At 39.6% G+C, this 27,328-nt stretch overlaps 1 protein-coding gene and 1 long non-coding RNA gene across 3 annotated transcripts in view; one reads left to right on the top strand and one right to left on the bottom strand.

Moving 5' to 3' along the window:
* SCFD2 (sec1 family domain containing 2) overlaps positions 1–27,328 on the bottom strand; it is a 396,683-nt gene that overhangs the window by 207,812 nt on the left and 161,543 nt on the right. Inside the window, exon 5 of the mRNA XM_060148195.1 lies at positions 22,020–22,269. Within this exon, the coding sequence (XP_060004178.1) occupies positions 22,020–22,269 (250 nt within the window). The remainder of the gene's footprint in view (positions 1–22,019; positions 22,270–27,328) is intronic.
* Positions 1,814–26,713, top strand: LOC132519845 (uncharacterized). Of its 2 annotated transcripts, XR_009540318.1 has the most exons (6): positions 1,814–2,316; positions 2,562–3,733; positions 4,285–4,358; positions 11,744–11,913; positions 26,408–26,473; positions 26,667–26,713. It is a non-coding gene; the product is annotated as an uncharacterized LOC132519845 (long non-coding RNA). The 2 variants fall into 2 exon arrangements; XR_009540317.1 differs by lacking the exons at positions 26,408–26,473; positions 26,667–26,713 and having other exon boundaries at positions 11,744–12,450.

Genomic DNA, 27,328 nt, shown 5'->3' with positions numbered 1-27,328 from the left:
TTGAGTTTCTGTCCAAAGTAAGTAAGAGGGTGGACTAGAGGGAGAGATGGTCATAAAGCCAGTTTAAAAATCCTGTGGTTTGATGGCTAAGAAAAAAAAAATCGTTCCTTAAGGTCAACAGACACTGTTAGCCTTGTGAGGACTGCCAGTGTTTGGGAGAGCCATGTCTTAGTCCTGAAGTGTGCTTTCATTTCAGAACTTTCCAAACTCCTAAAGAGTGCTGTGATCTCCTGTGGAAAACAGATAAATTGAGGTATTCCAATAACACAGACAAAACCCAGACCCCTGGGGCCAATCAGCAGTGACATCAGACCAAATTCCAAAGTTGGCCCTTACCACAAGGCACTTACACAGAAACCAGCGTCTTGTTTTCCCTCAGTAATCAGGTGTGAGAGAGTGTTGGCTTTTATAGAATAGTAATTACTATGGGAAGATAATGACCTTCCCTCACAAAGGCCTCATCTGCCTTTCATAACCAGGAAAGCAATTGGACCCTTGTGTGTGTCGCTGACAGTGTCTTTTCTATCAAATCAAAGTTGACCATAACAGTTGTTCAGTGAAATCATCCCAAAAGATAAATCAAATCTCATCACTTCTTTGATTAAAACTTTCAAATTAAACATGGTTATTTGGTTATTTTGGGAGATCTGAATTAAAGTTATCAATGGGAAATTTTTTTAAAAAAATCTTGACCATACATTAAGCGGGGAATAAAGTATCCAATACTTTTACAATCTGGTGACAAAAGGACTTTGCTATTCTCCAAGTATTCAATGTACGTAAGACAAAACTAAATCACAAAATAGTTCTTAGTGGCTACATCCTCATAACTTAAGACAGATACGACTGCTGTTGTCACTACCACCACCAAGACAGCAGTTGTCATTTACTGAGCACTCACAATGTGCCCGGCACAGTTTTAACAATGCTATGATGTAGGTGCTACTAGGATACCCATTTTGCGGATGAGAAAATGAAGACACAGAAATGATACATAACTTGTAGGGCCACATGATGAATAAGGATTTCGACTCAGGCAATCTGTGGAACTCTAGTCCTAAACCACTGTGACAGGGCCATTAATAACTTGTTTTGGGTCTGGTAGGACAGAGCCAAGGTGCTAGTAACAAAATGAGGGTTCACGGTTAACATCAAAGGTCTCTGGGGCCCAGAAGTCCAGACGTGGCAGAGACGTGGGATGTAGTCCCTGTTTCACAGCCCACAGTGAGAGAAATAGACAGTATCAGGTTAGAGAGATGGTCAGACCCAACTGAACCCAAGAGGACTTTTTGCCTGGATGAGAAGAAAGAAAATTTGTTGACATTTTATAAGGTCACTAAAGTTTAAGGTCTCCAAAAGGGCTTCAATATAAAGTGGTCAAGGTATCCCATCACAAAATAAAAGTAAAGCACCGTATTTCATGGAAAGTAAAAAAATTGCTGTCTGTCTTCCAAGCGCTGCGTGTATTTAGAGTGCCGTTAATATTCCCAAACTGCCCCATGATGTCTCTTCTTCCAGCCAAACACATGACCTTGGGTCCCCAAACACCTGGACCTCTAGTTGAAGATTCAATCGTTTAGCAGATGTTTGCCAAGTGGCTACTACGTGCCACAGCTTGTGCTTGACACATTCCTCTAAAAACACTTATAAATGTGTGGATCTCAAGTTCCTGTTTATAAAAACATGATGCAATGATAAGTGAACTATTTGCAAACTAGTCAGCACGGCCGCTTGTCCTTCTCTTCCATTCCGCTAACAGGCAGGTGGAGGGAGAACACGGCAGTGATGGGAAAGCAAAGCCACAAACTGCCCTGCAGCTGGGGACCCGCAGCTACTACAAGAGAAGGAAGCAAGGGACAGATGCTTGGGCCGGCTGGAGAGCACAGGCCCTTCTAAGAAGCAGCCACGACTCAGCCCCAACCAATTCCTGCCATTCTTCACATTTTTCAAAGAGAAACCAGAAAAGAAAAACAAAACAAAACCCAAAACCCCCAGCTATTTATCTGAAGCTGCTCTATTCTAGTTTGGCTTCCAACTGAAGGTTTCACAAACACGGAGGAGGCCAAACACAACAGGGCCACAGAACAGCTGAGGCTTGCTGGATACGAGCCTGCAATCCAATTTGCTTCTGAGGTGCAGAAGGAAAGAGGCAGGCTGGCTTGGGAGAAGGCTGTCATGGGCAGTTCCTCGGGGGCCCTTCCAAGTCCACAAAAGCAGCGACTCTGAATCACGGGCAGAGCTGCCTCAGTGCTGTGCTGTGACCCGGTCACACTCAGAAGCGCACGCCGCAGAGACAAGGTCTGGAGAAGCAGCAAGGTATGTAATCTTGACTCCCTCCGTGGACGAAAGTGACATTTCAGCCAGCCCTGCCTGTGTGCTGTTTAATATTACATAAACACAACTAACTGGTTAGGACTGGTGCGGTGACTGAAGATGCATTAGTGATTTGATTTTTTGAAAAGCAGACATTAATCAAGAATACTAACATAAGCAGCTACCAGGATTGCTCTCATTTTTCTTGTCTTCTTTTCCAAAATGTGTTGTTGCTTTAAATATTTCAGCTGCCATCATCACCTCCTATTATCCATTTAAACCAGCTTCTGAAGTAACGGGATCACCTAAGGAATAACTTCCCAAGACTCACTCACTTTGGTGCCAAGTAAAAAAAACCTAAAGGGAAAAAAACTCCTGGACCCTGACTTCTGAACCCTGACCTGCTGACAAGCTCCAGCTCACTCACCACAAAAGGAAAGGAAGAGTCCAAGCATAAACACTGTCCTGGCAAGAACTTCAGCCACCAAATGGAACAGCTGTGTCACAATAAACAAGGAGAAATAAACAGAGTAGATAGGTAGGAAGGAGTGACCGGAGCCACTCAGTCCGGAATTAGTAGGCAACATGGCACAGAGACAAAGAACTCTGGTACTGGCCCCAGACAGGACTAGGTTTGAATTCTAGCTCCTTCACTTAATAGCTGTGTGACGGGCACTGACAGACATGGCCAGCAAGTCACCAGTTGAGTGCCTGTAAGATGCTCGCTGATACCTGAGACTCTGCCAGCTGACCTACTCCAAGTTGACAACGCCCACCCCGTTCAGTAACCTGGGACCTTTGTTTAAGTGCCCTGGAAGAGAGGGTGAGGTCCCAGATATCTCCAGTGGGGTGATGGCTCAAGGGAAAGCCCTTTCCCATGCCTGATCCAGGGGGCTCCAGATAGAACACACTGCTCCAACTCCAGACAGATCCCCAGACCTAGCCCCTCAACTCCCTGACAGAGTAGGGCTCGGATAGGACCTATGAAGCTGTATGGTGAACAACTCTCTCCAGTGATGCTGATATAGCTGGTCTGCAGAACAGTACTTGGAAACCACTCTAGAGAAGAATCCAAATGGATCTTCACAGGCACATCTGTGGTAACAACAGTCTAAGAATTCCCATCCCAGGGAACCAGAGAACAAAGGCTCTGTGTGCTCCGGTGATAAGCCTGTTGGAGTAGAGTACTGCTGGGGTAGGGCTCTGTCCTACTAGAGGGCTGACATCTCACTGTATCATTCAGACTCTGAGTTCAGTGAGCTAGATCACCCCACAAGATGGTTCTGGGGCCATGTCTAGACATTTCTGGTGTACAATAAATATTAATTCTTATTAGTGCTGACTGGCATGCTAGGAACATGGAACCAAGCATTTGAGAAGGAGAAAGACCAACTCTATCAGTGCCCTTCTTCTCAAACAGGTAAATGCATTGGTGTCTGGTAACCCAAATCCACATAGTTGGACCAATGAAAGCTGAGGTTCAGGTGATTATACCCCAACGTATAAGACTTTCTTCAGAGAAAGGAAGTATAAGAAGAAAGTTCATCTCAACTACACATGGGGTTAAATTTCCTTTTCTTACAAAGTTAAAAGACAATTTTTAAGTTCCAAATATGTATGTGTGAAAGAAAAATGTGAGAGTCAATTTCTAGATGAGCAAAGTAACTTTGGAGGAGAAGAATATCTAGATTTACTCCCAAGAAGAAGATATACTGTTTACAGTGTTTGGTTTAACAGGAATAGAAGAAAAAGTTTCTGCAATACAGCAAACAGAGATTTATAAAGCAATATTTTACAGAAAATAGCACTCATTATCAAATATTCCTTTCACAGCATAACATCTCAGAACCAGTTCTAGACCCCAAAGGCCAGTCTAGCCTCCATTCCATTTGAACCAAGTCTAGGAATAGAGAAAAGTGAAGAGCATTATGAAAATATTATAACCCGGCCTTTACTTCTTCCTTCATGCAGAACCACAATTTTAAAATGGGAGCTGAGAATACAAAGGTGAATAATAAACAGTCGCTGCCCTCAAGGAGCTTAAGGTAACAGAAGAGAAAACAAACAATAGTAGCGGTATACTGTTAAGTGTTATATACAGCAATCCAATGTGATAGGTACTATTATACGTCCATTTTAAAGATGGACTAGTGGAGGTAAAGAGAGAATAAGTAACTTGTCCAAGATCACCAGGTAGGAAGAACACACATGTGCCACTATCAAGCACATGAGGCAACATAAATGTAAGTGCCCTAGGACTGTCACAAATCAATACTGAGGCATGGGGTCACTTCGGGCTGGGATGATTAGAGAAGGAATGAGAAAGGCAATGATATTTGAGTTGCATCTAAAGAACAGGTAGGAGTTTTACAGGTAAGAATGGGAGGCAGGGAATGTATTTTATGCACAGGAAATGGTATTAAAATATAGCACAATTTAGAAAATACTTTATTGTAGAGATGAAAATAAAATTATTTAAATCCTGAGGAGAGAAAACTTAAGGGTTCTTAAACATACTATATACCTGGATCTAAAGTTTTTCTCATTCTCCTTCACTAGCATTTTGCAATTTTCCTATTCACTGTAGCAACAAAAAATTATCACATATTCTTCTATATGTATGAAAAGCAAAACGTGCTCAGGCTAGTCAGCTCCCGCCTTGAGAAGCAAAACTCTGAAGCCAGGATGCATGCTCCTGTTTCTATGAATGGGCACACATGCCTGACGATGGGGCCTCAGGTTACACATAAGCAGGCAACAGATACATGGGGCTGGGAGCAAAAACCCTCCTCCACTTTATATTAAACATTACATCCTCTAAGTCTTTTTTTTAAATCAATGAATACTGAACAGAATGCTGTAATTTAGGAATGCTAATTTCATGACTGAACTCCCATGGTTTAGGGCCTGATTATTAGGTGTGGAGGTGGGCAGTAGAAGGGTGGGAGCAGCAGATGTGGTGCAAAAAAAAAAAAAGTTATTTTAGAAAACATTTCTGGAGAAATGGTTCTATCCAGGCTGGGAGGGGGGAAGGTTTGGGAGAGCAGCCGGAAAGGACTACAGAAGCTGGCTGAGGAAAGATTTGCTAAGAAACATTAGTTAGGAGGCTATAGCTGGATACTACTGACAGGCATTAAGGATAAAGGGAAGGGAATCGTGCTGAGGGGGTTGAGGGAAAACTGGAGAGATTAAGCTAGAACACAGGGACATCTGTGGCACTGAAGACCCTCTCCCCTTAAAAGTCACCCCCTGACAACACACACTTTGCCCACCCTGTTTATATTGCACCTCTTGTACTTAGCACCACCTTAGAGGCATGTTGTCCCTTCATAAAAACTGGCTGAAAAGAAAGAAGTAAGGAAGGAAGGAAGGAGAAAGAATCGCGGATTTAAAAAATAAAAAGTCTGATTGTATTAGATTATATGACACTGGTTTTCAAATCATGGTTTATACGTGACATTTACTTTCCTTCATGGAATTGGTCCGTTGAAGGCCCTTACAGTGCGAGACAAATGATCAGCCCACCTAACTACAGTTATAAGCTGCATGGATGAGACAGTCGGATTCCCAAGAATCACCATCTTGAGAGGAAGCTCTCCTGCCCCTGTGGTTCTGTCCACAGGCCAAAGAGCTTCCCCAGACATTCTGGGGCTGGTTTCTTCCTTGTTATATTCAGGTTGGAAAAGAATTGTCAGAGGATCTAAAAGTTAAGTTAAAAAATGTTTTGCACTCCAGGTATGGCTGAACGGCAGGCTCACTAGCAGGCAAGGAAACAAGATGAGGGGATGAAAGAGAAGAAGGGCAAAGTAATAAAGATGAAAAAAAATAAGGGGAAATGGGGAAACAGCAAATTTAACCAAAAACCTCCAGAATTTAAAATCTGGTAGGATAAAAATATTAAAGCACAAAATAACAGTTCCATTAATGGCTGATACCATTTGTTTTCACGGCATGAAATATTTTCTTAACTATATTGCAAACAATGGGATTTCCAAACTCTCATCGATAGGGCATGGCTTCCTTTTGATATTCCATTCTCTTCTTCAACCAACCTTTCTGTTCTCCAAAGCAGAGTTCCTCTGGTAAAGCTGCAACATATCTGTAGCATTGCAGTGTCAGATGAAGCACTGGAGCTGAGCCAGAGCTGCTTTCTTATTCCCTCCTTCATTCAATAAATACTGTACTTATGAAGGGCCTTCCATGTGCCCCCAAGCATACTCGGTACTTGAGATACAATGGTGAACAAAACTGATGGAGTTTATGGTCTGGGGCCGGTGGGGGGTCCGGGGGGGAGGCAGACACTAATCAAATTATCACAAAAATATATAATGAACTGTTCACTAGACACATGATGAGGGCGGAGGGTGCTGAGCTAGTAAGGAGGGGCAGAGGAGGCTGAGCCTAGGCCATGTGGCCTGAGCTGAGCTCTGAATGGGTTAATTGGACTAGGGTGGAGAGTTAGTTGGAGGGAATGTAATGTATTTAAGGAACTAAAAAGCCTGTGGCTGGAACAAAGGGTACAAAAGGATGAAAAGCCTCCAGAGTGAGAAGCTGATCATGGAAAAATGACATTCTACTGCTCTGAGAAGTCCAGTGCAGGGGGTGTGTGCCTTTGGTCCAGACACAGAGGACGCTGTGGGTGTAGCACAGTATTTGGTAACCATTTTTAGCTCCTCCCTATACCCTGGAGAGTAATGACCCAGATATTTTTTCAGCCTGATCATGTTCATTTTTGCTCTTCCATTATTTTAAGCAAAACACTGATTATTTTTCACTGCCAAATTGGAAAACAAGAGCCATGTCCTTAAAAAGGCCCATCAAAAAGCCAACAAATCTATGTTCCCAGAACTTTTCCCCGGATCTTTCACATGTTGAATCTGTATTTTAAAAAATGATAAGGCATAAATTGGCTCAAGAAAGAACTGCAAAGACAAAAGCAATAAGGAAGTAATTAGAGATCTGATATTTTGATTGTAATTTGCACATACCCTACCAAGAAGTTGCAACAAATACACCCTGGTGGTTTTGTTCTATTCTAAACTCTGGGTATAGCGGCCCTGACATATAACAGCGTCAACACTTCCAGCCGAATATCTGGAAGGGCTGTTGCTCTGAAATGCTACAATCACTCTATAATCAAAAGCCATTAAATACCCATTTCCAAACTAAAAGGCTGTACTCATCCTGGATGATGTCATTTTGTCTGGGCTTCTGCATTCTCAAGAACAACTTGAAATAATCAAGAATACAGTGTGCAAACTCCCAAGGTGACCAGTTTTATGAGTTCTCTCACAGAAGTGTGAGATTAGGAGGAAGGAAGGGAGAAGGGGGATGGGAAACAAGAGATTAAAGTATAAAAATAATAACAAAGATACAATCACAGAAAAAAATCGGTGTCTTGATATCTGTTTCTGGGAACGAAATGTAAAGCGTTCTGCTTTTCTGATAGATGAAAACATGTGCTTCACTTCTTGTACATCAAAGAGATGCCCTGAATACTGTAAATTATAACTGAAGTGTTATTGTTTACATGGTGCATTGTTTCTACACTTTGACAGAAAGGGTGTGCGTTCCCAGTGAGGAAGTATCCAACTACATTTTAACTATGAAGAAACCTTTTTTAGCCAAAGATTAAATTCTTTGCAAGGTGGTGATTTCTACAGAAAAGAAACTCCCAATCCTACCTCACCGTATGAAAAAAACAGATCAGATTTAACTGTTGTTCTTAACCACCACAATAAAAATAAGGAAATAAAGAGTCCAATTATTTTAGAGTATAGTTTGGACAAAACCACAGCATCTAGAATTAAGCATTTTACATGTTGGAAAATGTAAATTATTAATGAACATTGCACCCTAACAGTTTCCTTTTCCAGATGGCTCTCTGTCAGGTTGGCAACAACTCAAGAGCTTGACGAATAGGTGCAGGCATATGTCTTGTGTTTAAAATGAAAGGGAAAAAAAGCAGAAGGGGGCTTCATTTCATAAACACTTCAGGGAAAATTACCATTCCTTTTGGGACCAATTCAGTCCAGGTGCTAAGCACAGAAGAAACAGGCAACACCCGAAGGCAGAAAAGAGTCAGGCTTCTATGGGAATTACGTTCTTGGTTACATTTACAACTAAATTTCAAAATACAAATGAGTATCACCATGGTTGTATACATATGTTCTCCTCCTGGTTTTTAAAATATTAATCTTCTCTTCTCACATAATAAAATTATAAGTCAGAGCCTAGAGCCTGTTGTGTCTCTCTTTAATTTTCTTTTGCCACAATTCTAGGCTGAACTACTTGTACCTAAGTGTTTTTCCTCCTACCCAAGGTCCTAATGGACCTCCTTTTTGGCTCAGAGTATTCTCCTTTATGTTCTGATTAAGGGTAATCTGACTTTTGAGGGATAATGTCTCTTAGAACTTGGGACATGGATTCAGAACCAACATTCTCAACAACCATCTTTCCAATGTTAGTTTCAGAAACCGTATGTGACATTATACCTGGGGCCCTATTTATCCTAGGCACTCTGACCTTAACGGATAAACTAAAAAACACATTTAAAACAAAATCTCACCTGCTATATTCACTTGGGACGCATATATGGGATCTCAATTTCCACTTACCAATAAACAGATCACCAAATACATATCAAAATACTAACAGTAGATTTCTCTGGGTAGTGGGTTCATAGGTAATTTTAAATTTTATTCTGTGTTTATTAAAGAGCAAAAGATCTTCCAACTATACTACAGTGAACAAGTATATGGCTGTCATCAGGGAAGAAAATCCGATTATAAATATTTTAAGGAACACATAAATATGAATGGACCTCTAAAATTCATCCAGATGACAATCTCTGTCCTTCTAATTCTTATATTCAAAGAATTATATATAATTACACAGCCATGCATGACAGGCATAATTACTGCTACTCGAGTGTTGAGGGGCAATTGCATGGTGAAAGCAGCTTGAGTTCTAAGAATTCCCTTAGTCCACAGTTGTTCTGATGCTGTTTTTTAAAACATTAGTGAAAATTCAGACAATTATTTTTAGGCATACAAATACCTACTCTTGAAGCAATTATTCTGGTGCCAATGACATCTTTATCCATTTACAGGCAAAATACAAAACCCAAGAGGGAGAAGATAAGATGTATTATTTATTTATTTAAAACTTTTTTTTTGCGGTACATGGGCCTCTCACTGTTGTGGCCTCTCCCGTTGCGGAGCACAGGCTCCGGACGCGCAGGCTCAGCGGCCATGGCTCACGGGCCCAGCCGCTCCGCGGCATGTGGGATCTTCCCAGACCGGGGCACGAACCTGTGTCCCCTGCATCGGCAGGCGGACTCTCAACCACTGCGCCACCAGGGAAGCCCAAGATGTATTTTTTAAATATAAAGAAATAAAACTGGTTTATTAGTGAATGTTCTCATGGTGGACATATCTAGCTTTTGTACATCAGTATCCCTTCCTCTGTGGAATTACTCCAGACCCTATGTTAAATGGCAGTGCTGGACTGTCGATCACAGCCCACCGCCCATTTCTGCAAATCCCTGCCCCGACCTCCCTCCTGCTCACTCCCGACACAGCTATGAACACAGGACTCAGCTTGGCCAAAGAGAGCCCCATTCCCCTGGCAACAGTGAGTGGATCAGTAACAGTGACAGTCAGCTTCGTTTCCTAGGATTGATCTACAACCCCTGGAAGAAAAAAAGCTCTCTCTTTTCCTGAGTTGCTATTCTGGAATGACATAAGCCAGGAATGTCTGGGAGGGAGAGAGGTCACACAGAGGCAGCTGTGATAGAAAAGAATGAGGTCAATACTTAGAAGGATGAAAAGCTTAAAAGATGCAGAGAGCCCCAATCACACTGTTGGAGCCCCTCCCCGAAAATTCCTAAATATAGCTCTGTCTCCAGACTTGCCATATAAGCAAATATGAACAGCAAATACCAGCTAGGAAGACATGCTAGCAAAATATACGACTAAGATTAATAACCTTAATAATACAAATGCTCTGATCCAAAATCATTAAGAATAAAATTAATAATCAGTAGGAAAAAAGGAAAAGACCATGAGCCGGCAATTCACAAAAGATGAAAACAAATGGCAAGTATCTGCTTTTCATCAATATTCAATAAAATTGTATGTGGCTTCTTCTACACTGTTCTTGACATTTCCAAATTTTCTACAAGGAGAACGTATGACTGTAATAGTGGAGGAAAAACTTTAGAGATATTAAAATAGAAAATTAAATTTAAGAATGTTAACCTGGTATCAGCAGGCAGGATAAATGGGTGGGCAGGCGTGGAGTCAGGGATTTTAGAGGGAAGGCCATAGAAGAACAGGGAGCATTTTTGGAGAGCTGTAAACAGCATCTCAAAGGAAACAGAGCTGGGCTGCTCTCTAGGAGCTGAGGTTGAGTCAATGAGTCCATTGCTTCCCTCCTGAGATGACAGTGATAGCATGGAAAAGATAGAATGGTATTGAGGAGGAGCTGATTTAGAGGTAGGGAAGGGAGTACATTGATTCCAATAAAAATAAAAAGCAAAAGAAGCTAGAACCATAGAATGGTAGTGAAAGAAGAGACCTTAGATTCACCTAATAAAACTCTAATTTTATGATGAGGATCCTGAGTCTAAAGGAAGCTAAGTGACTTACTTTCAGGTTACACACCTATGGGCATATTTAGGAATAAACATCAGGCCCCTTCCCGTCTGTGCTCTTTTCAACCATACCACCCAATCACTCCTATTTGATCCAGAGCTATGTGTTTAAGAAAATTACCCTGTATTCCATGCATTCCATTTGTTCTCTTTCATGACTGAGAAATTTATAGTCTAATGTGCAGTTAATAAGAATCAGCAAGTATTAATCTCTCTGTCACACACACAATTATTACTATTGGCATCATGTGCAGACATAAAAATTAACGATATGGACAGTCTGTCTCTGCATTTGTGCATCTATAAATACCACTGCAAGAAGATACGTTCCAGTGTCTTAGTTAAGAATGACTGTTTTTATGAGCTGGTATGGAAAATTAAGTACTTGAGAAAGTAATTTGTAGTGATCTCTTAATATTTTTGCAAAATTACATAACTGGTTAGCTACCTTAATAGGCAGCTCTAAATGTTTTTATACACAGCTTGTGATATATTTTAAATATGAACTAAACATTGTAAACTTCACTTGATATAGCTGTTTTGTAATATGTGCTGTGGTTAACTATTTTAATATGTTGGACAGTAAAACTAAATGTAACAGTTCCAACATTTCTCATGGGAGTGATTTAGGGCAGACATATGTTTTTCATTAGAGTTTCCAGCAGAAATCTTAGAAATCAAGAGGAAAAATAGACCCTATTATACCAAACAGTGTTACAAACCATAATAGAAAACAACAGTCTTTAAAGCTTTTGTTTTGTTTTGTTTTGACAGCCCTGAAACAAGAAATCTGAAACACTAGAAATGAAGGTATATCCCTTAATGAAAAGTCTAATACTGGAATGCCACAATAACTGAGAATCCATAAACTAGAACCAAGAGGTGAGGCAGAATCTTTGCTGAAATGAATTTCCTCCTGCATCCTGAAGCCCTCTTTCATCTGAGTGAGTGGATTCTGCAGTCATGGTTTTGTACACTGTCACCTACTGTAATGAACTGAAGTTTTCATTCAAGTGTGGATAACATGAAGGCTGGCAATGAACTTTTAGGATCACCCTTCTAGTTACCACAGCAACACCCTTTGTCACTGGCAGTCCTCAAGGTCCAAGGAACAACTTTGCAAGGGAAAGATTTCTGAAATCTTGAAAGCTATTTTTCAATTGAAATAGTGCCCCTAGGAGCAGAAATCTGCAGAAATGCATATCTGATGAATTACTGAGGGAAAGCTGTGAGAGGAGGAAAGAACGCAGAGGTGACAGAGTAAAGGAAGCACAGGAGGAGAAATTCTCGTTAGTTCCTCACCTTTTACAATTCTCTGTTGGGAAGTGCTTTATATTTTACAAAGAAGACTGACTTTCTACACGCTGGGAAAGTACTTGACCAATGATGAAAAATGCTTTGGTTGAAAGACATAGCTCTACTAACATAATAAACAAAACGTCTATGCCTTGTGTTGATGGAGCTGAAAGTTTTCATAATAAAGTGGCAGCCATAAATAGCAATAATGATTTTATATGGTCTATGTTTACCTGAACTTTTTCAAAAGAGGAAAGCTGTCAAAAATAAATCATTGCGGGCTTCCCTGGTGGCGCAGTGGTTGGGGGTCCGCCTGCCGATGCAGGGGACGCGGGTTCGTGCCCCGGCCCGGGAAGATCCCACATGCCGCGGAGCGGCTGGGCCCGTGAGCCATGGCCGCTGAGCCTGCGCGTCCGGAGCCTGTGCTCCGCAACGGGAGAGGCCACAACAGTGAGAGGCCCGCGTACAGCAAAAAAAGAAAAAAAAAAAAAGAAAAAAAAAATCATTGCAAATAGATTTGTACTCTTGGTTGTAGAATGTGGCTTTGTCTTACTAAGGAGATAAGAGTAGATATATATGCTTTCCACTGGAAAGCAGACCTGAAAGTACCATAAGCTGCCTTCCACAAGCCATTGAAAATAAATTCTCAGCTCCTTCTCATTCGAAGTCCTCTGTTAGATTTTCACAGGAATGCAAGCGGATATTGGTTCAGAGCTCACTAGACTATTCTAACCTTCAGTGTCCCTAAGAACACTGCTTTCCAAACTGGACCTGCCTTTCCTCATTTATTATCCATGGTTGATCTTAAACAGGGCAAAAGACAAGTGGGAAGGAATAGAGAAGAAAAAACTTAGGAAATAAGATCCCTTAAAATCAAAACTTTAAAAAAGTTAAAGATGATTTTAAAAATCATGGTGCATCATGAAGGTAATTTATACATTTTATCCCAATCAATGTGAAGTTCAGATTATTCCAGTTAGAATAACAGGAATCCTGCCATTGTTTTATGCCAAAGTTTTGAGAATTACATAGCAAAGGAAGCACAACTATGGATCTAGCTAGAAAAATACCGTCTTCCCAGAATTTGAGGAGAACTTATGCACCATCCCTTCCACAGAACTGACTTTTCACACCGTAATATTTTAAAGTCCTAAAATGTCTTAGTAAAATTCCTACTGACACAAGTCTCAGTGTCAGTTCCCTGTGCTGGGAAGCTCTTCTCATGGGGGTGAGTCAGACTTGCTGGCTGGCTTTATTTTCCTAAGTTGTCTTCCTAATATTAAACCCAAAATTGCTTCCCAGCATTTTCCACCCAATAGACAGAGTTCTGTGGGAAGTCTACTTCCACTTATATATGGTATCTTTACAGGATCTATTTGGAAGGAAAACCTATGCTACTTCACTGGTAAACTCATGCCAGATTAAAATGTAAACAAATGTGATTTTTTTTTCTTTTAGTTAAAAAAAGTCAAAAAAGGAGGTCACTAGGTCCTTTCCTTTGCTTTCTGACCGAACTGTAGTGTCTAATTTCATCTGCCTAGAGATCTTTCAGATTTCTAGTAAGTATTAGAGATTTAAACGCTTTTCTCTGTAATCAATACCTGAGGCAGTACCTACTATAAAGATTGCAACCTGTATGCTGGGTTGTACACTAGATACTAAACTCTAGTATAAAGATGGCAACCTGGAAGCGTACAGGCTGAATTCTGCCCTTCAATAAAATCTCTTTGACTCATGCAGTGTTTTAGAAAATGAGCCAACTTTTTAAATTTGGTTAATTAAGAATATTAAAAAAAAACCCTCAGATTCCTGATTTCTTGAGAGATTGGCAATATTAGACTCATGCTCTCCTGGAAACAATTAGAGGATCTCCAGTTTGACATAGTCATCACCACTCCCTATTGCCCCCTTTATTAAGACCAACTATCTTTTGCTAATTATCACTGTACTTTCACTGTTGTTTTTCCAAAACCTAACCTACTTTACTTATTTATATTAGTTGCTGGTCCCTGTAAGCATTTGAGTTTGAGACTCCTATTGCAACTCATGATTTCAAACATTTTTAAAGTGTGGGGATATCTTATAATTATGTTTTTGGTATCTGTTACCTAAAAGATACAAAGGAAAAATTCTATAGCTTCAGCAATACCTTTAAATGAATTTCTATTTTTTAAATTACAATTATATCTACAAATATTTGTATATTTATATGTGCAGAGTAATACTGAGTATATGGATGAAGCACAAAGCACACACACAGGAGTGAACCTTTTGTTCTAACTCCCAGATTTTCCCAGGGATCCATGAGACAAAGGTTGGGAATCACTGGTCTAGTAAAAAGAATTCTGGACTGGGAATCAGAAAACACAGTCTTGAGTTCCATCCTTGCACTGGATAGGCTATTGGTTGGTGGTTTGAGGCAAATTAGTCAACCTATTGGGGCACTGATTTTCTCTTGTGCAAAACGAATAAACTGGATAATTGTTGAGAACCTTTCCATTCACAAAACATAATAATATATGCCTTATGAGTTTTGTTTTTTTTTTTTGGTACGCAGGCCTCTCACTGTTGTGGCCTCTCCCACTGCGGAGCACAGGCTCTGGACGCGCAGGCTCAGCGGCCATGGCTCACGGGCCCAGCCGCTCCGCGGCATGTGGGATCTTTCCAGACCAGGGCATGAACCCGTGTCCCCTGCATCGGCAGGCGGACTCTCAACCACTGCGCCACCAGGGAAGCCCTGCCTTATGAGTCTTTACACCTATTACAAAAACCCAGGCAACTATGGGACCTCCCCAAAGTGTACCTGGGTTTTACCTAAAGACAAAAGGTTTATTAGGGAGGGAACTGCCATGGAAAAAATGGAAACACAGGGAAAACTGCAACTCTCCTATTTCCAAGTTTATATACAATTTTATATTCTCCGCTCCAAACCATGTTTGAAAAACTAGCAGTATATTTATGAGTAAACTGTCTTAAAGAGAACTCAGCATTATAGATATATTTCATTTGAGCTCAGATATTTGGGGTATAATATTTTAGGCATATAAGTTTATGGGTTCAAACGTACATATTCTTTTCAGATCAAAGGCGATACTGTTTACAAAAGCACTTTGAACACTATAGTATTATCTAGGATTATCAGATATTATAATGCTGCTATTACCTGATATTCCCACCTGACTCCAAATCCTGTGCTCAGAGCCTTTACTCCACCACTGCCGCCCCCAGGGTTTCTATGCTTAGAGAGAATAATGCCAGATACATAGACATGTTCAATGAATACTGATAAGGTTAAAATATTTGTGCTATAAGTCCAATGATACTAGCACACAATAGTGTGTTTTTTCAGTATATATTGTAAAAGAAAACTAATACTTTAACTGCACCCGGGGCATCACTCCATCTCACAGTATATTATATTGCCTTCGAATTTCCTCTGTCAGGGAAGCCTATAATAATAACTGCAGCAAATTCAAGTTTCTTACATAATGCCCACTCTCACCTTCTTTCTTTTAACAGAACCCTAACTTTGTTCATGACTAATATGTGCCCAGTTAAAAATATTCATCAGATTCTCTGGTAGCCAGAGGTGGTCATGAAACCCAGTTCTCGGCAACGATTACAAGTCTTCTGGGTAGGACTTCCAGAAAGCTATGGTTCCCCTAATATAAAAAAGGGCAGACACCACTAGTATATTCCTTTTACTTTCATCCTTCCTCCCTCCTTGCCTAAAGCAGGGACACAATACATGGAAGAGGAGTGTCCACCTCATGACCATGATGATGAAATATACTGACAGGAAAAAAAGGAAGAAAGGGAGGAAGGAAGGAAGCCAAAAGGAGTGTGCGTTCTGCTGCCTGTCTCTTAACTTCCTGCTGAGAAAAAAAATAAATCCCTATTTATTTTTATTTACTATTTAAGCTAATCTTGTAAATTTTCCATTACATATATCCAGGTACAATCCTAATATAATACAGAAATTGATAATCCCAAATTATCAACAGGAAGTAAAATAAGAATCTAATAAATATAAATTACAGTTTCTGTGGTATTATCATGCCTCTCTCTTGAACCATAGAGTTCTTAGATATTTTGAATCTTTCATTCCCTAGCATTACACTGAACCTAACTAAACAGATCTAGCTCTTATTGACCTGATCTTTAAAGACACTATAAAAATTCAGGGACATAAGTTAATGAGTAATATAAAAATTGTTTACCAAAAAAATTGTTTTCCAAGAGTTGTGGGTGTCAAAAACCATATGCAAGTTTTGTTTTTCTTTGTTTCCTGATTCCAGAGCCTCCTGACCAACATACCTTAGAGCACTGATTTGCCCTTAATAGTTTACAGGTGTGCCAAGCTGCTGCTTCAGTTCACAGGTCTGGCGGGTAGGGCCTGGAGTGATCAAGCCCCTGCTGATGCTTGCCCCCGACCACACCAGCCTGTCCACTTACCTCAGTAGACTCTGCAAACATTCTTACTGCCTGTGTGCAAAACAGCGTTAAAAAGGCTGGGAAGCACTGCCCTATATGACAGCTAGATGCCATCAAAATAATAACAGCAATGGGAAAAAAATTACCTATTACAACGCTCTATGGATCAAAAATTAGCTCACACACATCACATCATTTTATTCTCAGGAAAATCATGAGTGGTCAATAGGGCGCTTATATTTATTATCAAGGTTCAGAGATGGTAATGTGCCCACTAACACATATTGCTAGGAAATGACAGAGCCAGGACTTTTGAATCAAGGATTTCTGCTCTAAGCCTATGCTTTTTCTGACATAGCTCCCTGTATGACGATAGTCCACATTTGCACAGATCTTTGAAATGAGTGTTTTGATTTCATACTCTGAAGAAAGTTCAAATGGTTTTCGTTTGTTTTCTCTTGTGACTGCCATGCAAATACTAACATATATGGAAACTGATACTCTCTTTGAACTTAGCAAGACTGAGAAAGCACAACACTAAATGACACATTTAGGCCGTACCAATTTTCTTTTTACAGCTCCCATCCCTGACACCTGAGAGCCAACCCTTGTTATTTTGTGTGAGTAGAAAAGAGAGTTTTTGCCCACCACTCTCCCCAAGAGTACCTATTAAAAAGAAAATAATACGTTGCCGTTGACCATGCTTAAGTTTTGCTTTGTTTTGCCGAACACAATTTCTCATTGCCCTTTCTATAAAAGGGAAGAATAGAGAGAAATGAAAGAAACTATCAAAAGTAAGTTACATTTTTAACATATAAAAGGAAATATGAATTTTAAATATAGGGTAATTATTGTCGAGAGGTATTACTGAAATAAAAGGAATTTAAGTTTGCTACTCTTGTTTTAGAAAGCTAGACAACCAAGAGATTTCAGTGACTAGATATAATATTTTAATTTCTTTATAGCAATGGAGAAACAAAGAGGATACATGCACCAAAATAGGAAGGTATGAGGAAACTCCTATAAGTAGCTATTATAGACAGATTCAAAAGCACAAGTAATATCTATGATATTAACCAAATATTAATTCACTGTTCAGAAAGTGAGAATGCATGGCATAAAACAATAAGTTTAAGCAAGCATAAGTTACAGAATACAATATGCAGTGGTTACGGAAGTGAGCCTGTGGCAGGTTTAGAATTCCATGTTTAAAGACATGGGCTCGAGATCCAGAAGGTTCAAATCCTGGTTCTATCACTTAGCAGTTGAGTGATGATAACGTGCTTAATTTTTAGTACAGAAGAAGTATTGATTGCTTGATTCTATCAACAGTTAAGATTAGTAAAATTACAGCATTATATAAAAAGTAGAATTCTTATATTGATTGCTTATTTTCAATAGTACTTTTAAACTAAATCTCATCAACCACAAAATGTCCACAAGACATAAAGTAATTTCTGCCAACCAGTAGCAAGTAAGCTGAGATTATAAACTGGAATAACATAAGTGCAACACTGTGGGCAAGTTCATGGTAAAAGCCAAACTAACCTAGTTCCATGAAAGGCTAAGCACATTTGGAAGACAATTCAATTCTTCCAGTACATACTGCGTATTCCATCCTATTCTACAAAACTGAGTCACCACTGCCTCAATGCTGTCCTATTACTCCTTATCCTGAGATGTAGATTAAACATTCTCTTCAGCAGCTAACTGTAAACATAAACCCTACTTCTCAGGACACGTGACTTTTCAACATACTTAATAAGGGGCATGTCTATACTGGCCAAGTAAAAATCTACCTTCAGAAATCAAGTCCTTTTGGTGGCCACAAGGGTTGATGTGTGTTTCACTGGCAAGCTGACTTATGTCAAGTCTAAGTAGCACATCTTATCCACCCTGTTTGAACTGTACATCCAAATCTAATCTAGGGCATTCTTCACAGAATTAGAACAAAAAATTTCACAATTTGTATGGAAACACGAAAGACCCCAAATAGCCAAAGCAATCTTGAGAAAGAAAAACAGAGCTGGAGGAATCAAGCTCCTGGACTTCAGACTATACTACAAAGCTACAGTAATCAAGACAGTGTGGTACTGGCACAAAAACAGAAATATACATCAATGGTACAGGATAGAAAGCCCAAAGACAAACCCACACACATATGGTCACCTAATTTATGGCAAAGGCGGCAAGAACATACAATGGAGAAAAGACAGCCTCTTCAATAAATGGTGCTAGGAAAACTAGACAGTTACATGTAAAAAATGAAATTAGAACACTCCCTAACACCATACACAAAAATAAGCTCCAAATGGATTAAAGACCTAAATGTAAGACCGGACACTATTAAACTTTGAGAGGAAAACGTAGGAAAAACACTCTTTGATATAAACCACAGCAAGATCTTTTTTGACCCACCTCCTAGGGTAATGAAAATAAAAACAAAAAATGAACAAATGGGACCTAATGAAACTTAAAAGCTTTTGCACAGCAAAGGAAACCATAAACAAGACGAAAAGACAACCCTCAGAGTGGGAGAAAATATTTGCAAACGAAGCAACTGACAAAGGATTAATCTCCAAAATATATAAACAGCTCATGGAGCTCAATATCAAAAAAACTAACAACACAATTAAAAAATGGGCAGAAGATCTAAATAGACATTTCACCAAAGAAGACATACAGATGGCCAAGAGGCATGTGAAAAGATGCTCAATATCACTAATTATTAGAGAAATGCAAATCAAAACTACCATGAGGTATCACCTCAAACTGGTCAAAATGGCCATTATCAAAACATCTAGAAACAATAAATGCTGGAGAGAGTGTGGTGAAAAGGGAACCCTCCTGCCCTGTTGATGGGAATGTAAACTGATACAGCCACTATGGAGAACAGTATGGAGGTTCCTTAAAAAACTAAAAATACAACTACCATATGACCCAGCAATCCCACCATTGGGTATATACCCTGAGAAAACCATAATTCAAAAAGAGACATGTACCACAATGTTCACAGTAGCACTATTTACAATAGCCAGGACATGGAAGCAACCTAAATGTCCATCAACAGATGAATGGATAAAGAAGATGTGGCACATATATACAATGGAATATTACTCAGCCATAAAAAGAAACGAAATTGAGTTATTTGTAGTGAGGTGGATGGATCTAGACTCTGTCATACAGAGTGAAGTCAGAAAGAGAAAAACAAATACTGTATACTAATGCATATATATGGAGTTTAAAAAAAATGGTACTGATGAACCTACTGTCAGGGGCAGGAATAAAGATACAGACACAGAGAATGGACTTGAGGACACGAGAGGTGGGGTGGGAAGCTGGGGTGAAGTGAGAGTAGCATCGACATATATACACTACCAAATGTAAAACAGATAGCTAGTGGGAAGCAGCAGCATAGCACAGGGAGATCAGCTCAGTGCTTTGTGACAACCTAGAGGGGTGGGATAGGGAGGGTGGGAGGGAGGCTCAAGAGGGAGGAGATATGGGGATATATGTATGCATATGGCTGATTCACTCTGCTGTACAACAGAAACTAACAGTATTGTGAAGCAATTATACTCCAGTAAAGATGTATAAAAAATAAAAAAAAAAACAAAGCTAATCTAGGTAGGAATATATACTTTGTATTATAAAATAAGATGTCTCCAAAATTTAAAGATACACTAAAATTTCCACAAATTCGTATTTTTTTTACCTTCAGCTGCTAACTTTACAAATTTTCCTAATATAAACATGAATGTACAGAAGTGTTTTTAAACGTGAAATCACATTTAAAAGCAAGAAAATGCAATATCCTGAGCAATCATAAAACAGAGAAACCAATAAAGAATGAAATTCTGGGTCAATAAACACCTTGAGCGAGTATCGTATGAACACTGACTGCTTGACCTCAATTCTCAAAATAATACAGTAACACACTAACGCTGCAGAAAGCTATCCAAACACCCTCGTTAGAACACACCATCTTTGTTGTCTGTTTCTGGAATTATGTGTGTTAAGAATAACTTCCAATTATACTCTCCTAGTGTTCAAATTGACTTTGAATCAAATCACTGTTCTAAGCTGTATATAAACCATATTAAGTCTTTCTAAGTCAATATTCATTTATAGCCAAACACACACATGAAATCACACTCAGTGCTGTACCCTAATGAAATGGGAACAACTCCCACAAGTTTTCCTTAGGTAGATTTTAAGTTGGCAAGCAGGTTCTGTACTGGGCAAGGAAACGTTTCATTTCTGTGGGAAGTTCATTCGGTTTCCACCTTGTCAGGGTTTCGTTTTCCATGACCAGACACAGGAAAGGTCAGCATTGGGCACAAAGGAAAGCACACATGCACGGGATGCTCAGGTGGACAGAGACACAGCCCGCTTCTGAGAAAGCTGGGCCCCGCCCCCCAGGGAGGCAGGACAGGAGACAGGAGGAAAAGTCAGATGATATGTAACCTCCCTCAGCTGAGCCTTCCCCAGTGGAGAGGTCTACATGCACCCACACACACATATCCATGAATGAACGGCAACCTGGTATGTTTTTAAAGTATTTACGTTTTACATGTAAATTTTAATAACTTCTCACTCTCAAACAGGCCCAGGCTCAATCCACGCTACTAGCAATAAGCTTTACACAAAATATAAAGAATATTGAATTTGATATGAAACAACACAAATGAATATCTCCGCAAGTTATACCACAGTTCTTACTAGAAGTGAAAATGGTTAGATTTTAGGATATTTAATTAGGTACTTCCCCCAAATCAACAGCCTACTTTACTGGGATGTTTGGGGATTATTTTGGATAGTACCCATTAATTCAGATTCAAGATGAAATATGAGAAGTCAAAATATGAAACTGTTCTTGAAAATGGCAATTTTCATCCTATAACATTGTACAACATCTTAGGGAAACAGGTTTTTTGTTTTTGTTTTTAAGTTTGAAATGACAATCTCAAAGAGCATATGTCAACAGAAATCCTTTGAATAGGATGGATGCACGTCATTTTATTTTTCCTTAAAGATATTACACCCTGTGAATATTTTGCTATTTTAACAAGGCTTAGGCTCTAAGAATATGAATACTGACAAGCAGCTAGAAGGCCATTTCCCTACCACAACTGGAATAAAAAAAAAAAAACCTACAACAAAAACCTCTAATCCGAAAGGCTGGCTAGCATTCATCAGGCCTCATGAAATTCGGAACAACTCCAATGAAGATGGTTACATCCTATTTCCAAATGCCTTTATTTTCAAATGTTTTCAGTATCAGTGATGTTTATGTCCTCTATTTTTGTTAAACACTCACCTGTGATTTTTTGCAGCAAAGGTGACAATTCAGACTCCTCACAAAAGACTTGAGCCAACGCTTTCTTCACTTTTTCCTCACCTTCACCCAGGTCTTTTTCCACTGAGAACTCTCCACTGACAGAATAAATATATATCAGGAGGACCAGCAGCTCTTCGGGGCTGTAGTCATCATTAGTCCTCTGGTTCGAAGGCTTAATCATGGGAAGCAGCTGATTTAACACAACAGACATTGTCGACTCCCCAATGCTCTGAAATAAAAGGGGGGAATAGGCACATATGTCAGTCTTGTACAGATGTAATTTATGCACTACATCAGCCCAAAGATAGCTTGCAAACAAGTCTGTGATGTTCACTGACTAGATTGCTTTTTATTTGTATGTTTCTTGTCCTGGAGAGAATACTGCAAGCAATTTGGCATTAGAGCTGTTGTTTTGAAAGATCTAGTTCATAAAATGGCTGGTCAAGTTGCATACCCTTTTCTATTATCTTACATATTGCTTAAAGAAATAAGAGCTATGTGTTTTAAAAATAAAAGTGTACGTAGTTCAGATGCTAGAAATTTTAAATAAAAATATTTGTAACATAATATGATTAAAAATAAAAACATGCCAGCACCTATATGCTGACATTCCTTCAGAGGAATTACTTTAGATTTTATAGCATATTCTTTTAATATTCTTTAAGGTGGCAAATATTAGTCAGAATAGATTTTCTTTTTATAACAATGAAAAGTCATTTCTGCTAAATCTGGTCAAACTGGGTAATGACATTTCAGGATATCTTTGGGTTAGTCTGAAGATAATTCACATTTAAAGTTTAAAAAAAATGTGCTTTTAGATATTCCACCAATTTCCTGAGTGATATTTAGCAGAGAATTTCAAAATTCCTTTCATGTGATAACAGCATTGCATTACTGAGTTAGCTGCATAACTTCCAATGCACTATGCACATTTCTAGTACAAATTCTGAGGTTTTTGGTGAATAGATAAATCCCCATTTTAAACAATGTGATTTAATTCTACTTATAATCTAAAATAACCCTGTAAAATAAAACTCAACTATTTGTATTTATATTAAAATCAGGGGCCAAATGATCACGAGTTACAACTTTCACGTTATTCATTCAGAAGCATTCACTGAGCATCTGCTATGTTCCAGGTACTACTCTGGGTCTGGGGAAGACAGCAGTGAACGAAACAAATCCTCTGCTATCACAGAGCTTACATTCTAATGGGGGAAAACAGACAATTTAAAGCTAAGGAAGTAAAACATATAGTATTTTAAATGGTGGTAAGAGCTACTGAGAAAAATAAAGCAGGAATGAAAGATGGGACTTAAGGGTGTGTTTATGTCAGTAAATATGCACTATTATATTTTTTAGACCATAGTCTTTTATTTATTTGTTTGTTTGTTTATTTATTTATCTATTTTTGGCTGCGTTGGGTCTTCGTTGCTGCGCGCGGGCTTTCTCTAGTTGTGGTGAGCGGGCGCTACTCTTCCTTGCGGTGCACGGGCTTCTCATTGTGGTGGCGTCTCTTGTTGCGGAGCACAGGCTCTAGGTGCATGGGCTTCAGTAGTTGCAGCACATGGGCTCAGTAGTTGTGGCACGCTGACTCTAGGGCACACAGGCTTCAGTAGTTGTGGCCACGGGCTCAGTAGTTGTGGCTCGTGGGCTCTAGAACACAGGCTCAGTAGTCGTGGCGCAGGGGCTTCGTTGCTCTGTGGCATGTGGGATCTTCCCGGACCAGGGATTGAACCCACGTCCCCTGCATTGGCAGGCGGATTCTTAACCACTGCGTCATCAGGGAAGTCCCTGCACTATTTTAAAGAGGAAAAGCCGTGTTAAGAAGGGAGTATTGGAATAAAGAAAGACCTACAGAAACTCTCTCTCTCCGAATGAAGTTGATGGCAAGCAGCTGAATGTGGTTCTGTATTGGGACGACTACCCAAAATGAGCTTTTCAAGTCATTTCCACACCTGGGAAAGTCTGGACATATCATCTCAAGGTTAAGGTTCATAATTACATTTTTTGGTACATGGGAAACAGCTGTTACCATTTATTTCAACTAAAAATCCTGGATGTTCACAATGTACCAAACAAAACTAAAATGGAATGACTAAAGTACAAATGGAAAAGAACAGAATGGAGATTTTAACTGTTATGTGGTGACAAGACATGGTTTATCAAGTATAAACATACCCACTTCTCAAAGGAAATGGCTGAAAGGTTTGAAGGCATCCTAGGACTGTCCTGTAGCCTCAGGAGTCTCTTGGGAGGAACTTTCAAGTGTTTGTTCTTCACTTTAAAAGCTGCCCGAAAGCAATTTAAAAGAAAGGAGCTGTGTGGCTGGCCTGTTAAAAGAAGGGCCATGCGGGCTGCAGCTTTCGCTTTTTATTTTTTACTCTATCACCAACTCCTTGGATGACATTAAACAGATTCTTTCATTGCTTTATATCCCATTTCTAAAAAGCAGGTGTATACATCAAGTATCTGTCCTATAGGAACCCTGTAATTCTCTCCCCAGAGCAAAAATATACATTTTTTTGTGATAGTTATAAAAAGTAAAACAGGGCAGGGTAATCATCATAGTCATTTAAGTAGATTCACTCACTAACATCTGGCCATCAGAGCATCATTTTCAAGTTGTTGATCTGTCACTGGAGAGCAAAATCCCTCCTCAGTGACACTGCAGAGGACTTCCATTGGCTAGCTCGTACCTCTGCACACCAATTTCTAAAATTACACTTTAATCTGCTTAATGCATCCGAAGAAGTTAATAACTGAGCGGAATACAAAGCCAAGAATACTGATTAGTCTTAAAGAGGCATTAGATATTGTGGAAATAAAGAGATTCCGTTTCAAAAAGCCAGATTCCAATCTTGACTGTTCCACTAGCTAGTATTTTAACCTCTTTGGATCTCAGTAAACTTCTTAGGATGTCTTCATCTCTAAAATTACATGATCGGACTAGAGGGTGACTGAGTTCTTAAGTCATAGTTACGCTAAGATCTCCATTTTTACTTTCCTCTCCCCCTATCTTAAAAAATTACCATTGGTGGTAGAAGGCAGTGAATCTCGCTGTTCACTACACAGCAAAATATAACAATAAATACTTGAAAAAGAAAAGCCTTCCTATAGAAAGAAATGTAGATGCAGAAATATTGTAGATATGTGTGTAACATGGGCTGATATACATTCACGTATTTCCTAACTCTGTCCACTGAGAAGATGTAGAAGTAGTTACATCCCAGTAGCAATGAGCACTCCAGTGGTCAGATCTTAGTTTCTAATATCATTCTCCAAAAATAGGAACCAGAGATCCTTGGAGAAATGGCTGATTCTAGTGATGGGGCGGGGAAAATACAAGAAGAACCTGGAATATCTTGTAGTGCCAGAAAGTAAGGAAGTCCTTAGAAAACAAACAAATGGGGGCATGTCAAAACGACACAAGAGACAACTGGGAGATCTCCCAGTGGTCAAAGCTGGAATGATTTGCACAAGAGAATAATTAAAGTAGTAGTAGTAATGGATTATAACCCAAAGTATAAAATAAATATGCATCACTCCACACTGGTAATGAATAAGTGGTTGCATTAATTAATGTAGGAGAAGAGAAATATTCCTTAACAGAAGAATTCCAAATAACTTACCTACATAAGCTACTTCTCCTCCTGGAGACAGAACTTAATCGCCCCACATCTTAAGTGTGAGCTGAACATGGTGACTTGCTTTTAAAAAACTGTGTATGGAAAGGGGAGGGAGGAGTGACTTTACCTTAGTCAGAGGATCAAGGTTCACATCACCAGTGATAAGTCACATTGATATCACCTGTCCCAAATATGATGTGATGAGATTGGCACTTTACTTTTGCAGTATTCTTCTCCCAAGCCCATAACCCCATGACAAAAACATCGGATAAATCCTAATTGAGGGACATTCTACAAAATGCCTGACCAGCACTCCCTCAAAACCGTCAAGGTCATGAAAAATAAGGAAAAAATGAAAAACTATCACACACCAGATGAGACTAAGGAAACATAATGACTAAATGTAATGTGATATCCTGGATGGGATCCTGGAACACACAAAGGACATTAAGAGAAAAACTAGTGAAATCAGACTGAAGTCTGGAGTTTATAATTAATAATAATGTACCATGTTGGTTTCTTAGTTTTGACAAATGATTGAGGATACACAATAGTGTAAGATTTTAACAGTAGGGTGAGGGGTATACAGAAATTCTCTGTATTATCTTGGCAAGTTTTCTATAAATCTAAAGCTATTCTAAAATAAAACATTTATTGGAAAGGGAAGAAGAAGGGGAGGGGAGGAAGGGAAGACAGTAAGAGACAAAGCCACGTACATTTTGATCTCTTTTCTGTCAGACTGAAAATTCCAAGACAAATGATTTCAGCTCAGTATGAGGAAGAACTCCTACAACCAGAGCCAAGGTAAGAGACTGACTCAGGAAGCAATGAGCTTCCCATCAAAGCAAAGGGAAGCAGGGTGATCTGGCAAGGATGAAGCAGAGAGAATCCCATGACACCTTGGCTTAGAAGGTGAACTAGACCTTCCTAGTGCTATCCATAAAAGCATGACTCCAGACTCGATGCATACCCATCTTCTGATCTTCTCTGCTCTTAGAATGAAACCTCAACAAGAAGGAAAGAAAACATCCTGGATGAAACTTCCTAGACTGAAACTTTTTTAAAGGTAAAAGAAAGAATCTGAGGTGGATTAAAAATGAGGAGATGGGAGTAAGATTTTATGCCTGGGTTTGAATTCTGGCTGTACCACTTATTAGCTGTATGACCTTGGGTAAGTCTCAGTTTTCTCATCTATATAAAATGGAAAGAGTATCACAAAGTCCTGAATATCAAGCGTCCCAAGCCACAGGCATTTTCTTTCTTTTTTTTTTTTTTTTTTTGTGGTACGCGGGCCTCTCACTGTTGTGGCCTCTCCCGTTGCGGAGCACAGGCTCCGGACACGCAGGCTCAGCGGCCATGGCCCACGGGCCCAGCCGCTCCGCGGCATGTGGGTTCTTCCCAGACCGGGGCACGAACCCGTGTCCCCTGCATCGGCAGGCGGACTCTCAACCACTGCGCCACCAGGGAAGCCCGCCACAGGCATTTTCATAATACTGGGACGATTGCTTAAACTACTTTGTGGTTTAAAATAGAGTAACCCCACAATGGGACAGTCTTTGTAAGGACTCAAACATAAGGGGAGGCCCTCTTTTCTGAGGGTTAATTTTAAGGAAAGTACTTTCCCTTACATTTGAGGATACACAATAATAGTTCTTGTTT

This window comes from Lagenorhynchus albirostris, chromosome 4, assembly GCF_949774975.1.
Source record: "Lagenorhynchus albirostris chromosome 4, mLagAlb1.1, whole genome shotgun sequence".
NCBI lineage: Eukaryota > Metazoa > Chordata > Mammalia > Artiodactyla > Delphinidae > Lagenorhynchus > Lagenorhynchus albirostris.
This window is presented reverse-complemented; position numbering and strand designations above follow the sequence as displayed.